Here is a 15,491-nt window from a genome sequence, read left to right as displayed (position 1 = left end):
TCTTTTGTTGAAATTCTGCTCACCCCATTAGTGTGTACAGAGAAAATTAGGTCCATGCCTATGTTGTTTACCTCACATACTTTAATCAGCATAGTATTTGGCACATGATAAGTAATCACAAATATTTGTTGGAGGATTAATGAGTAGATAGGTTTGCTATACAGCCAGGGAGACACATATACATATAGTGGAACATGCAAATTACAGAAATGTATTCAAGCTGCCGACAACCAAAATGAAGACAAAAAAGAGACCAGTTATATCTACCTGAAGAGGAGGGCTGTCTTGAGAATTCTCCATGCAAAGGGAGGAAGCCCAATCAATGCTACTAAATAGATAAGATCATGTGAGAATTAGAAAGCTGTGAGAAGCACAGCTTCTATACAGAGAAGGTGGCATTTGAAAAGGAAAGAATGTGTAAAACTGTTTGGTGATTCAGGGTCAAAATAATTTCTGTTCCTAGAGTACATAGCAGTGTATAAATGCCATATTATTCCATAAATCCCTAAGGACAAAATTTAAATTGCGAACAATACAAGACATATAAAGTTAAGAAATCTGAAGCTTAGCTTTCTTTAGATGTATAATCTTAGGATGATTTGAGGATTTTTCTGGCCTCTGAGTTCAGAAAAAATTATAAATTATAGAAGTTCTCTCATAAATATGTCTTAAAAGTTACATTTCAAACTTCATTGCCATAAAGAACCCACAAAGTTGTGAATTTATCACACAACAGGCACAAAATTATAACAGAGTTCCTAAGGAAGCTACATTGAGCTTCCAAGACATAAAGCTAAACTCCACTTCTCTGTCAAGTAATTTGGGAGGTTTGTGTTTTAAGAGTTATGTTAAATTTTGTCTTTTGATAATGTACATTCATTTATTATTAGATTATGAAAAAAAGGCAAAACCAATAACAATATTTTGGCATTTATTTTATACACTGTAAAGATTAAAATATGTAGAAAATTTATAGAATATCAGGTCATATTGTAACTTAGCTAGGTTCACATAGTGAATTAAAACTTCATCACATCTCTGTTTTTGTAGAGGGAGAAATTTCCAGAAAGACATCTAGGCTGGGCATGGTGCTATGTGCCTGTGATACCAGCGCTTTGGGGGCTGAAGCAGGATAATCGCTGTGAGTTGGACACCAGCCTGGGCTACATAGTAAGTTTAAGGCTGGTCACAACCACATATTGAAACTCTGCTCAAAAAAAAAAAAAAAAAGATAGATACATCGGTGGCAGCAAGCCTATGGCACACATGCCACAGCGGGGTGTTTGTTCTTGAAAGCTCTAAAAGGTTAGCCACGAGTGGTACAGATAATCAAGAAAAGGTTTCTTCGAATATAATCTATACCAGAAGTTACACACTGGTAGACTACACAACATGAAGTTTTGTTTAGACCCCAGAGTGCTTCGAAACTTTGAGCTAAGATTTATATTGGTGAATTCAACCTCACATTTTAGCCTCTGTTGAATGATGGAAATAACAGATTTCTCTGGTTATATTTTCCTAATCAGTCTCTAGAGAGGAGTGGACCTCTCTAGGGTACCCCAGTGCCCTCTCCTACCTCAGCAAGACTACTTTCCTTGAGTCTAAGACCTACTGTCAGACCAAACCAATTCAAAACAACAGACAATTAAAAACCAAAACATTAGGAAGTTATTTTGATTTTGAGAATTTACAATGCTGAGGATTCTATAGGGTGTTTTAATAAAATTATCTAAAAACAGAACACTTCAGACATTCAACATCTTCTTGATTTTGTGTATTAATTTAACTGCACTGAATCAAACAAAAAATCAAACAAATCCAGTATGGTGGTTATTCCTTTTGATTAGTAAGCTATTTGTTTTGGTATCTAGTAGGTATAATGTGGATGGTACAGGATAATAGCCTACAGATATGTAAATACATCATGTGTTTGATCTGTGATTTGATATAAGTACCTCCTTATAATGTGTCTTTCAGTATAGCAAATATAACTTATTTTGCTTAATGGGTTGAAAGGTCTGACATGCTTTTAATACCCGAACTATTCCAGATTATGTGATATAAACCCAGAAATTTCACTCCCTTAGGAAGTGATGGCACTTACCTTAGCTATCTGTACACACCAATTCAGCAGCAGCTGCGATCCAATGTTGTCCTTGTGTTCATGTACATAATCCAGCAGGCAGCCATGGGGCATAAGCTGCGTAACCAGCTGGATGGTTGGGCTCAGGCACACACCCAGTAAGCGAACCAGATGTGGATGATCCATACTTGCCATGATCAGAGCTTCCTGGAAGAAAAACGGTAATGCCATTATTGTAGCCTAAAGTTTGTCATAGTTATAATCACTTGCTATGTGCAGATAGTGTGGATAGTAATTCTGATAATCGACTCGATGGAATTATTTGAGGAGACATTATTGTAACTATCCTTAAAATGGTTTATTTCTATGAAATTAAATGAAAAGCAAAGTCTCTATGCTTATTAAATGGAAGGAGTTATAGAATGTCAATAGAATAACACCAATATTTTCTTTTCTTTAGTATGAACAATATTATATTTTATTTGCCAAGTATATTGAAGTGAATCTCAACTTGTACTATGGATTTTAACTTTTGATCTTGGTTCTAGAGTACAATGATCTATACAACTCCAGTTATTTGTAACTAGAATAAGGTGACCAAAATTCAAGTCATCTATTATTGATGTAGAGTTGAAAAGCATATGAAGGTTAAATGTATAAGCTGTAAAAATATAAACAATCACATGCTGTATGCCAACTGTCATTTATATAGAAGAGTATATATTTTCATAAGGCATTTTCTTCATAAGTTGACTCAAATTTACTTTATTTTCAAAATTCCAAGTGATATTTTATTCAAAGATTAATAAAATTTGAGAGCTAGGTTCGACCACAAAATTTTATCTACTCCAGGTTCCTGATTTCATAAAGTAAGAGAACTGAGTCCTAATTTCTTTATTTTAATAATAATAATAAAATACAGAACTGTAATGGTTACTCAGTGCAACCCAAAGTTATTATGTGCCCTTATTAAAATCTGAAGTAAATATAATCATAAAGAATATTTCAATGCACTTTGTTATGGTTTGATATGTGCTTTAATATTATAAAAATAAATAAACAGAAGTTAGTCTTATGAAAGCAATAGCAAAATTTGTATAAAAGAACATAGCATCACCTATGCAATATTCTTATCAATAACATTTAAAATAAATCTACTCATAAGAAATCAATCAAAAAAGTCCACATTTTAGGATATTCTGAAATGAATCTGGCTTGTATGTAGTAAAAATATAAATATTGTGAAAGTGTTAAAAGAAGGGGGGTGTACAAATTAAAATTCATTATAGAGTTAAGGCAATTTTGGATCTTTGCCTCCCAGACTGGAAAAAATTCCCACACGATATAGGGAACTGGCTGATTTTAGAAAAACTGATTCATAGTATACTTAGGAAACTTCTATGTTACAGTGATCCTTTGCTATCTCCAGAAACCCCATAGTGAAAATATTGTGGACTGAGGCAATCAGGAACAAGGGACGGAGAGGTATTTTAGGGACAATTGATGTTATGTAAATTTATATCCGATAGAAATACAGACTACTTTCTCACTCCTTTTCCCAAATAGGTCTGTGCCATCAAATTTTTGACAGCTTGTATAAAATTTAAAATTTTGCACATCAAAATTTCAACTGAGTGGACATGACAGACACGTTTGGACACACAAAAATTTTAAAAACAAAAATGAAAGAAACTTCCCTGCTTTCTTTCTCTGCTGGCTATGTCCACAGAAAAACAGGGGGGAAGGATTGAAAAGGATGTAATGGAGGAAACAAGGATCTTAACTGAGCTATAGTAATCCAAAGTGGTGGTAAAGGAAACTTCCAGACTAAGAGCTGTGCAACAGACAAGAGAGCAACCTGCCCAGACTGGAGCTGGACATGAGGCTCTGGAGCAGGTAACCCAAGAAGACAGAATTGATTCAACACCTAAGGAGTTGAAATTAAAAGACTATTTATTTTCTACCAACAGTTGAAGGTCAAATGGGTGACAGATATTTAGGAAACTGAGCTGAAGTAGAAAGAAAAAGTTAGTTTGAGGTAAAACAAAGATTTGTACCAGAAAGGAAAACATTCATTACAGAGCGCAGTGGAAAACAGTTACATAATCATAACAGCGCAAACACCCAATATTGATATAAGCTGAAATGACAGGACTGGACTACACTGGAAGATAAGGGGGAGCGAGACTGTTCTGCATCCGGTAATGGGAAGGAGTTGGAAACACACTTCCCAGAGAACTAGTGTATGAGGTGGTTGACAGTATAAGCATATTATTTAGACATATAGAGTGAAGTCACAGAAACAATTTGTAAAATGCTGAAAGTACTTTGTGCAGGGAAAGTGGAAAATTGGGGGTACAGAGAAAGGAAAGAAGAACATCCAGAGCTGTTTTTTGCCATTCGCCATAGAAAGTATTTGACTTTTATTATCATTACCGTAAATCTATTTGAGCGGGCGGTATCTATTGTTAAACTCTGCTACTATTTTGGTGGTGCCTAAAGGTTATTAGACACAGCAATGGGGTGTCTGTGATGGAGAATACAGATTTCCAGGATCCAGCAACAGTTTCATGTGGGAGCTCACTTTACTTTTGGAGCAACGAAGAAGAGGGCTGTGTTGGCATAGAAAGGAATGACACAAGATCATTTTTTTAAAAAGCCCGTAAACCCGTGTCACTGTGTCTCAAAGGACTTTTTGTTCCTAAGCTTTTGTGGCAGAAGGTGAAGCCATTGATTTGCAGATGGCTTCCAAGTCAAATGGGTCCTTCAGAGTCCTCTCCCCAGCTGCCTCAGGGAACAGGCCAGTCACAGAGGCACTCAGGGGGCCCTAGCTGCCTTCACAGGGTGAAAACATTTTGGGGTCACTCGCTGTATATTTCAGGAAACATTTGAAAGAAAGCAAAGCTGTGTCGTTATAAGGGGAGTATAGATATGAACGTTGGCAATATTAGCCAAATTGCCTTACCTCTTAGTTAAGAGAGGATGAAATATTTGTTTGTGTGCAGTTTCCTTCACTAAATCATAAAGCATATATAAAATATCCACATCCACACCAGCAAATGAGCAAAGTATCAAGTTAGATATCATTATTATGATTGTCAGATATTTGATTAGACATTAAACGTTAGATATATAGTTAAATTAAGTTATACAGATAGTGTTCCATGTCTCTCTTAGCAGCTCTTGGGTTTTCTTGAGCGTAGGATCATTGAGGTTCACCTTACAAATGTAGTTTACCTGGTCGCATGCACAGGCCATCAGATCTGGAAGTGGAACCTAGGAATCTGCATGTGTAGCAAATCCCCGAGGGGAAGCCGCTGTACGAAGGATGAAACTCTAAGAACGCTGGCAAGTCTTGACCAAATATGTGTCTCTACATGCCGCTGCTAAACATGCAACAGCTTTGTGGTCTGCCTCAAACAGTTCTTTGACCTCCAGGAAGCAGTAGAAAGAGGCAGGCATTCTCAGCTGTGAGATGAAGACACTACAGGAGCAGTTTTAAGACTCAGAATTCTGACTTTGAGTACAGAGCTACTGCTTATGATATTGTAGTTTCGCTGCAGCTCCATCAGCCCTTCACACTGTAGATGTTTATCTTGTTAATAAGATAGCTTTAAACACATCACATTAGCCATACCTGAATAAACTGGGTCAAATTATACTTCTGCGTCTGAGGAGCAAGTGAAATCAGACAACAAATTTACGCTTACAGATACACTGTCATCCCTTACATTACACTTTCAGAAAAAAGTCAGCTCTCTGTGACTTACTGAGATCAGTGGTTTGTACAGGCCATTTACTCAGGCAAACAGAATAATGACATTGAGGGTAGAAGCAAGATTTTGAGGATATTTCAGGCTTCTTTCTGAGACACCTCATAAAAAATGACTATTTTTACCTTTTACAATACAAGGAATAATAATAATTGCATTCTAAATATGCATTTGAAAAGTTTACATTAGAGGACTTTTCATGCGAAAAGTGAAAGTTCTGTTTAAACAAAAAATCTATTAGTAAGTCCTGGCAAAAAAGCTGGGTTTGTGTGAAGGAAAATTGCTCATCACACTACAAAGAGTATTTGAAACTAAATTGCAGAGTATTTGCATAATGGTTCCCTTTTTCAGAGAAAGAAAAGATGTACAAGACACTAATTGTAGGTTTTATTTTTTCATAAAGGAAATAGCAGATGGCTTTTTGGAGGATAAGGGAATAGATAAAGAAAAGGAATGTGGATTCATTCAGAATGATGAGTAGGATGGAAAAGGAAAAGATCCCAATATTTTAATCATGGAGTGTCGGGTTTCAATAAATTACTCTGTTAAAATTAATAGTGATTTCTGTTGCTTGTCTCTGTGTGGGTCCTACAGAAATAATTTTGATCTTCATTGCTGTCACTTGAAAATGTCATAAAAGGCCAGTGGAATAAGTACAACTTGAGGGGTACATTTTCTATTTTTACAGAAATAAAATTATCCCTCTCTTTGTTTTTCTTTTGTTTTATAATTTTTTTTGCAGGTGAATTGAAGAATTCTCTCATTGGAGAGACAAGAAGAATGTAACAGGTGCTACACTGAAAACTCTAAAACTACAACATTTTTCTTTCTAATGAGGTCTGATTTGAATAAGGACATTTTTTTAAACTACCAAGGGACTACCGGGGTGTAGACAAAAAGCTCTGAAGCATGGATACCATTAGTCTCCAGCCATAGGCTACTTGTATTTCTATTTCCAACCGAGGCAAGATATTTCTGTACAATAATAAAAGTGAGCGATATCATTTTTCACATTAAGATATCATTTTTCCCAGCTATCAGATATTTGTCCTTTACCACTTAAACTTGCTTTCTCACTCATGTTGGTTAGTAGTTTCACAAAAAGAAAAGGAAATAAAATATGGCTAGTGAAAATGTATGGGCTATTTTGTTTTAAAATGTGTTAATTTCAGCCCAGTTTTCACTGCTTCATGATATCTACAGACTATTAATTTAGTACCCTCTAATTGAAAATGGAGAAAGGCTCACTGCATCAGGCATAAGGAAGATAAAAAGGGGGATGGAGAGAAAGGAGAGAGAGACCTCCAGTGTAGACATACACTGTGCTTACTGCAATAGTGGTCAACCAGTGAATGCTGGAAACAGAGGCTGCCTCTAGACTCTGTGAGGGTGACGGTGATGAGGACACGAAGAGGGTAATGATCAGCCCAATGATGAAAAATGAAGTAACGTTACTGGCCCATAATGTTTTACAAACCTATTTTGCTACAGATGGTAACCAGATAATAAAATAAATGAAAACTGAATATGTTCCTTCATGTCTAGAATAAATAATAATTTACTTGTTCATCTTTTCTGTCAATAGTTTTCCATCTTCATTCTGTATCTTTCACCCACTGAGTTGCCGTGTATTAAATTTTGTCACCGTTGAACACTGGTTCACAGGAAGGCCCTACTGAAAAATTCTACATAATGTAGAATTCAGCTCTGTGTTCTTTATTCCCTTCCTCTGACCCCTGGTTAAACTGAATTTTCCTCCATCTTCTCTTTTATTTTCTATTCTTTTAGTTGTATTTTATTCTCCTAATATGTATTGAAGACCTGCATGTGCCTGGCATAATAACGAATATTATATTGATCACATTATCTTTATTTTCATGTAGCTTTTATTTTACTGGGAGAGGCAACCAACAAACAGAAAAATGAGATAAATATAAAACATATGTATAAGTAATTATAAATAATATTAAGGAGTATGGTGCTTGAAAAACTACTTTAGATAAGCATAGTTAAGGATGTGTTCTGAGACCTGATTTATGAGAACTCAGATGTGCAAATACAAGGAAAGTACAATCAAAGAAAGGCAACATCTAAGAGTCTGGAATATTCTGGAAGCTCTGAAAATGCTCATACATCTAGAGTTTAGCAAAGCCCATGGAAGGGTGTGAGATGAGACTAAAGCTAGGGATGGAGCTCTACAAGTAAACTTAAAATATCCCATATGTAAAAGATGAAAGTTGAAAGTCCCTTCCATTTTGGCCCCTGCCTTTCTCTGCTCAGAACATTTGCCATTCCCACTTTGACTCTTTCTTCATTGTTATCTCCTTGGGGATCTGGTGCTTCTGCCATTCTCCTACCTTTTTACTATTCAAATTACTCTTGAAAGGTCACCAGATATGTCCTTTCACAAAAGTCAACATGTTTATTCTTATTCTTAAGTTTTCCTGACCTTCTGCTTTGCTTTATCTCCCTCTCCACCCTATGTTTTCAAAATCCCTCTGTGGCTGATGTTTGTCTTTTATTCTATTCTAATTCTTCACTCTCAGTACTTCCATTGCAATTATTGGCTCTCCTTTACCCTTTCATGCCTTAAATGTGGAAATGCTACCATAGTTTTGTCTCTAAGCCTTTAATCTGTAGCTTCCTGTGTTTGTGTTGATGTTTTGCTTCAACCTCCAAGACATAAAAACAATTGATAACTTTAAGAGATATTATAGACTTGTCAAAACAAGTGGAATCATTTGCCAGGTTTTTTGTGGTTTAAAGTAGTTTAATTAATTGGAAGCAATGTGAATATCACAATCTTTCCCACATTATAAAAAGTAAAGTCCATTATCATCATATCCAAAATATTTGTGTCTTTTAAACATGAGAATTATATTGTTTCCATATTGAGTGTATTCTTCAGTCTTATAATTTCATTTGTGGCCTCTGAGCAGGACCTAACAGGTTTTTACACATGTATACCTCTCACCTAGCATGTATCCTATTTTATTGAATTATCTCTTTAAATGCCTGGAATCTCTAAAGATTTCTCTGCAAGCAGTAAGATTTGATCATAGTCACTGGTTCATCAACAAATCCTTATAGAATGTATGGCTCACAGGAAGGAGGCAATAACAGTTTCATGAACTAATGAAAAGAAATTGTATTATGTTCTCCTTTTCTCCTCCTACTCGATCCCCAAGACCAAACCCATATTTCAAATGCCTTCTGGTTATCCTGGCATAGATATTACTGGATACAAACATAAAACACAAAGTTAAAATCTCCACATAAACTTTCTTCCTACACTTTACCAACTTTGTAAGAAGCAGAAATATTTTCTAATTCCATTTTAAAATGCTGGATAAATTTTTGGCATTTTCATTTCTAGTATGTAGGTAGCAATAATTTGCCAGATCCTATTAATTGCTTATCCCAGTATAGCTCCTACATAAATCCTTCCATGTATTTTAATTCTGACTCCTAATAAAGTTCAGATTTATATTGCTATCCTAAAAAAAATTAACCCTAGGCTGATTTTGCTATACATACAAAAATATTCTTAGTATTTCTTAGACAGCTACATAGAAAGTATTAATATTACATGTACTCAATAAACATTTATTGAATTAAACTGTATACAGTGAAAATCACAACACATATTGGACCGAAGTAGTTCAGACCATGCTCCCATCCATGACACTAATGAGCTGTGAAATTGATTTGTGATTTTCTTTACCCCTTACCTCTTCCTCCATCCTTCTCTACTCAACTATGTGCGGAGAGAGACTGACCAAAATGGACAGTAAAAACAGGCTAGTTTGTCCGCTGGCTTCTTTTTGGTTCTGATAATGAAAAGTAGCAGATTGAAGCCAGAAGAGAGGAGAGAGAGAAAATATAAGGTTGAAGGAAGAAGACAGTGAAGTTGCTGTTTGTCCCACTACCCTCATCTTTCTACAACCCTCTATGAAAGACCACAGCTGCTATCATTAAGATGATCTTTCCCTTGATCCTTCAGGTCTAGCTGTGCTATCACTAATCTTGGAGCACTTCAACAAATCTTATGGTGTTCCCTAGCTCTGCACACACCCTTAGAAAACCCCTTGGCTTAACTCTTCATTTTCCAACTTATTATACATGAGTCTCTCCCTGGGATTTCTCTAATGCAGGCATTTTACCCAAATCTCTGAATCTAGCACTTATTTACAAAATGACATATGAGATCCTTGATGGTAAAGACATGCCTCGGATGCTACCATTACTCATCTTCTCCTGCTCATGGCAGGCATTTCCCACCACTCATTATACTGTAGGTAAATAATGTGTCTTAAAGTAAACACACATCCTAATCCCAGGATCCTCTGAATATTCTGTTGCTATGTATATTTCCTGCTGAAGTGAGCACTATTCCATTGCTTTGGAAAACGGTCTGCGTAAATGAGACTAGATCCAGGCTTTTGACATTAAGTGATCACACCAACTATCAATATGGATCCTAAAACTCAACACAAGTGTTCTTGTAAGAGAGGCAGAGATAAATTAAATACAGATTGGAAACAATGTGAAGAAGGAGATTGGGATTGGAGCGATTCAGCCACACACCAAGTAATGAACGCCTGTGGCCCCTGGGAGCTAGAGGAGGGAGGACATAGATTTTTTTTTTCCCCAGAACTTCTAGAGTGAATGCGTTTTCCCTCTATTTCAGCTTTCTAGCCTCCAGAACCATAACACAATACATTATGTTGTTTTAAGACACCAAGTTTTTCCTAATTTTTTATGGTGGCCACATGTTATCTAATAGAAACAATATTCTTTCCTGCCAGATGTGGATGGCATCTTATAGTTGTTGTCCACTCAATACTACAGATAAGGACTGATTTGGGAAATGAAGGTTAGAATAATTATTGCTGCTGGGAATATAGGTCAGTGGCATAGATACTGCCTGGCAAACACAAGGTCCTGAATTTGATTTCTGCTACCAAAAAAAAAAAAAAAAAGAATAATCATTGCTGACTTGATTTCATGTATTTTTTAAAACTGACATTGGTCTCCAAATTTTATTCTGTCTGGATTTATTATAATATTCTAATCTAAATGATGCAGATACTTTTAATTCATTTAGAAATTAATATATGTATATAAAAGCTAAATGTTATACTACAGGCAACAAGTTTATGACAATGTCTAGTAGACACTTAAAATGTTAGATATTATTGGAGTTTATTAAACCCATCATATATAAAGGTAATGAAACTGTTAAGCAATAGAGTCCAGGCTGATAATCTCGAAGAAACAGCACGTGTACGGTGGGTTATCACTTTAATCTTTTAAGTTTTCATAAGGACATTAAGCATGCAAGACAGGAAAATTGGAAAACAAAGACAAGTTCAGCATTTTTCCTACTAAGTACAAGGAGAAATAGACATATTTCTTCCTATCTTCAACATATAGTAATCAAGAAATGTGTGGAGGTGGTCAATAATACCTTCTGGCATTGAGAAAAGGACTTTAAGTAGCACGCAAGCTTGTTATTTATCACAGAAGAACCACAATGACAGAAATTACAGTGAAGACCAACAGAGCTTAGAGTAGATAATAACAATCAAGAGACTCTAGTGAATTCTTGTCTAGGCAGAGATAATTTATAGCCTGCTGATTAATCTTAGCAATGTTCCTGAAAGGTAAACACAAATGTGTCTGTAGACATTTTAGGACTAATGCAGGGGAATTAGCTCAGCAAGCTACAGCATGGATCTTCTGAAAAGGATGTTAGATGTCTTATTAAAAAGGAAACCATGAACATACTAGAAGTAGAGTAAATCATTCCAGCCTATAGATTCTACCAGTAGGGATAATGCCTAACATCTGCATAATGTGTATAGCTTTCTTTTTTTTCTTCTTGAAAAATCAACTTCCAGAGGGGTTATTTAACTTTTTAGATAAACCTTGTTTGTAGTGTACATCACAGTTTTCTGGAACTTAGCAAACTTAGCTGTGGTCCTTCTAAAGCCATATATTAGGAAACTTCTTCAAATAATAGCAACCAGTTCTTTCTGTTGAATTGTACACAATGGTATTCATGTTATATACGAATTCACATATGGAACAAAAGAGATATTATTGCATCAATTGTTCAGCAGATATTAGTATATCAATTTGCTGTTAAAGAGACTCATTTAAAAAGGAAAATAATTTCCCCAAGATTCTAAAGTTCATAGATATCTAAAGAGGGATTTGAATCCAGTTGTCATAACATCCACAGCCAAGGCTTTTTCTATTGTTATCTCTTCAGGAACTATTTGTTTTGCTTTGTGTCCAGATGTCCCTTGAGAGCTGCATGGGCTCACAGGCAGAGCTTTGGGCAGAAGATTGCTGTTAGGAAATGTGGACTTGATGGGAGAGAGGAGGCTTGACATGAAGGCTGTATCTCCCTCCTCAGCTTGTCTCTTCTCTCTCTCTGTTTTGTGTCCTCTGCCATGCCATTCTCTGCCTTGGAGCATGCAAGGATTGAGACTTCTGAAACTTTGAACCAAAATAAACCTATCCTTTAAGTTGCTGTTGTTGGGAATTTCTCCCAGCAATGAGAAAAGTAATTAATATGCTATTAATGTCAGGTTACCAGATAGACTGCACAATTTGTGGTCAGTGTCATTGGGTCCTAATAGGAAAGTGGACCAATTAATGGAAGAAATCTTTTTAAGATGATATTTTACCAGGTAATAATTATCCTTTTTGGATGAATTATTTGAGCACAATTTAACCTCACTTACTTAAAATGAGTCCCTAATAACAAATTCTAAAAATAAAAAGAAAGCCTTTGCAGGAGGGACTCTTCAACTACTGTCTCTATTCTCATTGCTACATAGGAGAAATTGATTATAGGAGTGTTTAATCAAAATTAAATTTTTCAAAATTAAATTTGACTTAGATCAAAATCTAGTAATTTTATAATCTCTTATTTAATAGATTGGGATCTTCTTTGGCATTTTGTATAATTTGGGGAATTTATATGCAATAATTCTGTTTTAGCAGATATTGCTCTTCTTCAGTGGAAGGCACCTATTCAGTTTTTAATCTGCAAGAGTGATCTTGGGTAGTTACTGACATTTACATAAATGCCATAAAACAAACAATGAAATAAACTAAGAAAAAGTCTCCTACATCTACAAATATGTCAAATATGCTTCTGGTAATAAAGCAAGCAGACCTGTATTATGTATGACTCACTCAGGATAAAAGAGTAAATGCCTTTAATTAAGTCTTCCATTTTTCACTTATCATCAGTCTCATGTTCATACAGAATGATCCACATACAGGAATCCTTTGTGCTATCATTCATTTATTTCTTATCTCTTCTACTTCTATAATAAACTTAATTATTATCACCAGATATATTAAATTGGAAATCATGATTTATATGCATGTTCTTTTATTAAACATCCATGTCCATGTTCTTTCAATATTCACTGATCGCAGTGTCAAAGGCGTCCCGTTAGAGGTTACCAGAATGAGTATAAACCTGTGCCAACGTTACTTACTCTTTTATGTTTTTAATATAGTGACCATAAATAATGTTACCACCCACTCAGGAAAAGTACTCACAATAAGCCCTAAAGGAAAATATATGCTGTCAGAGGAGACCCCCTACTGCTAATGTCTTTCCTTCAGGAGGCTATGAGTCAAAGGGACATGTGGCTTAGCACACATTCTGCACGCAGAGAAAGAAGCAGTGGGGAAAGGACTGCTTCATAAAGAATCTCTGCAGGGGGTATCTAATCCTAAAGCGATAGCTCAAGAGAGCCATTTTGATCCACTGCTTTGTTTACACCTAACTTCCACACTCTACATTTATGACAATTGATCTTTGTTATAAGGGCTACACAATCCTGAAAGGAGCAATTAATTAAAATTAATTTTAAAATTAATTATAAAATTAACCAATATTCTTGACATGAAATTGTGTTTTAGACTTCTGTAATGCCTGACCAAGCAAAGGTCAATTCATGGCCACTATATTCATGAGCAGCAGTGTCAAACAGTAGGATAAGACACTATTAGTGGCTATTTTGTTATATGTTGCCTGATAATTATATTGCATTTTTCAGTGTACACAGCAAGCAGCTATTCTTTCATTCATTAATTCATTTCTGATTCTGATTGTGTACTACTCTATACACTCCAGAAGGTTACTAAAATGAATAACATATATTTTATTCTTAAGTAGCTCATGCTCAAGAAATCTTCCAAATTTGGCAGAAAAGGAAATGAATATTAACAATTTGAAAAATATTTATGTTTAGTGTAATCATTCATTATGGAGAAAAATTATGCTTTAATTGAAAATATTGCACTCAGGAAAATTAGAAAATTATTGTTGAGAAAAAATCCTGAGTTTGGACATTTGTATCCAACAGAAGTATCCATTTGTACATGGGAAAAACATGGCAAGCAAAAAGGAAAAGTAGCATAAATAGGGTAGTACGTGGAAGAGCAAGGGGTATAGATAGCATTTCCTGAATTATTTACAGAATTCATTTAGTGTCTGCCCTGTTTCTCCTCAGTGTGCTGTACAAAAAAAGTCATTCTCACCATCAAACTTCATGTTACGAAGCTGTATAATGGGATCATAAAAGCCCTTCTTGTGTAAACAACAATTTCACTTGATACATGAAACCACCTACCATCAAATTATAATTAGTGTCCTTTCCCCCTAAAACTGAGAAAGTGTGAGAGTGTGGCATGCAAGGGGAATACAAATAGATGAGTAAGGAATAAAACTGGAAAGGTAGATTGGCACTGAACCCAGGAGGAATTACATAACAAGCTCATACTTAGATTTTATTCTAAGCAAAACGAAAATCAACAGGGAAAAGGTCTAAAAGTCAAGAGATTGGTTGGGAAGCTTCTGTCCTTGCATGAGATAATGGGATCTTAACACAGGTGCTGCATTCTGTGGGTCTAGTATTCAATAAACACTCTATTATACTGATCATTTCTGAAAAGGCCAAAAGAAAGAACAATATTAAACAGTCAATGTTTTCAGTAAAGCCTTGGCACATTATAGATATGAACAGAGAGGAAGCTTTTCAAGGTGTGGTGACATCTGTGGTCCTATAATGTTATTTTAATCCCACACGCGGGGACGTAACAAACTCTGAGGTGATTTTACTAGTCTTTTCTATCATAGTCCTTTCAGTGTTATGAATTCCAGGGTTTCTGAAATCCCTGCGCAAATTTTAACTTATTTTAAGGATCTATTGTCTATGATCTAGGTCTGTTCTTTCAGAACCAGATTGAAATGAAATGGAATAATGAATAGATAATTAAGTATGAGATCGTGTTGAGATATAAAACATGAAAACTGAATTATTAGGAAACATTCCTATAGCATTTCCATTTTTAAGAATTCTTTGCTTGAGACTCCATCACAGGAACCAGGAAATTATTTATGATAACATAATTACATGGGTTTCTCAGATTAAAAGTAAAATAATTCATATATTCAGAGGAATTATGAATCAAATCAAAAGTTATGCAAAACTCACTCTTGAAAAATAAATTTTTCACATTTTTAAGTTTTTTAATGAAAATTTATACAAATTAAAATTCACTGAAGTGTTAAAACATGTACTGGAACATTATAACCTGAA

At 35.2% G+C, this 15,491-nt stretch overlaps 1 protein-coding gene across 5 annotated transcripts in view; it reads right to left on the bottom strand.

The window, feature by feature from the left end:
* The window catches only part of Erbb4 (erb-b2 receptor tyrosine kinase 4), a gene marked incomplete at its 5' end in the record, with an annotated part of 1,058,248 nt that overhangs the window by 159,680 nt on the left and 883,077 nt on the right, over positions 1–15,491 (bottom strand). For all 5 annotated transcript variants that reach the window (XM_005396938.2, XM_005396940.2, XM_005396937.2 and 2 more), the window contains 1 exon segment: positions 2,105–2,290. In XM_005396938.2, the coding sequence (XP_005396995.1) occupies positions 2,105–2,290 (186 nt within the window).

The sequence above is a fragment of the Chinchilla lanigera genome, unplaced genomic scaffold (genome assembly GCF_000276665.1).
Source record: "Chinchilla lanigera isolate Chin_1 unplaced genomic scaffold, ChiLan1.0 scaffold00056, whole genome shotgun sequence".
NCBI lineage: Eukaryota > Metazoa > Chordata > Mammalia > Rodentia > Chinchillidae > Chinchilla > Chinchilla lanigera.
This window is presented reverse-complemented; position numbering and strand designations above follow the sequence as displayed.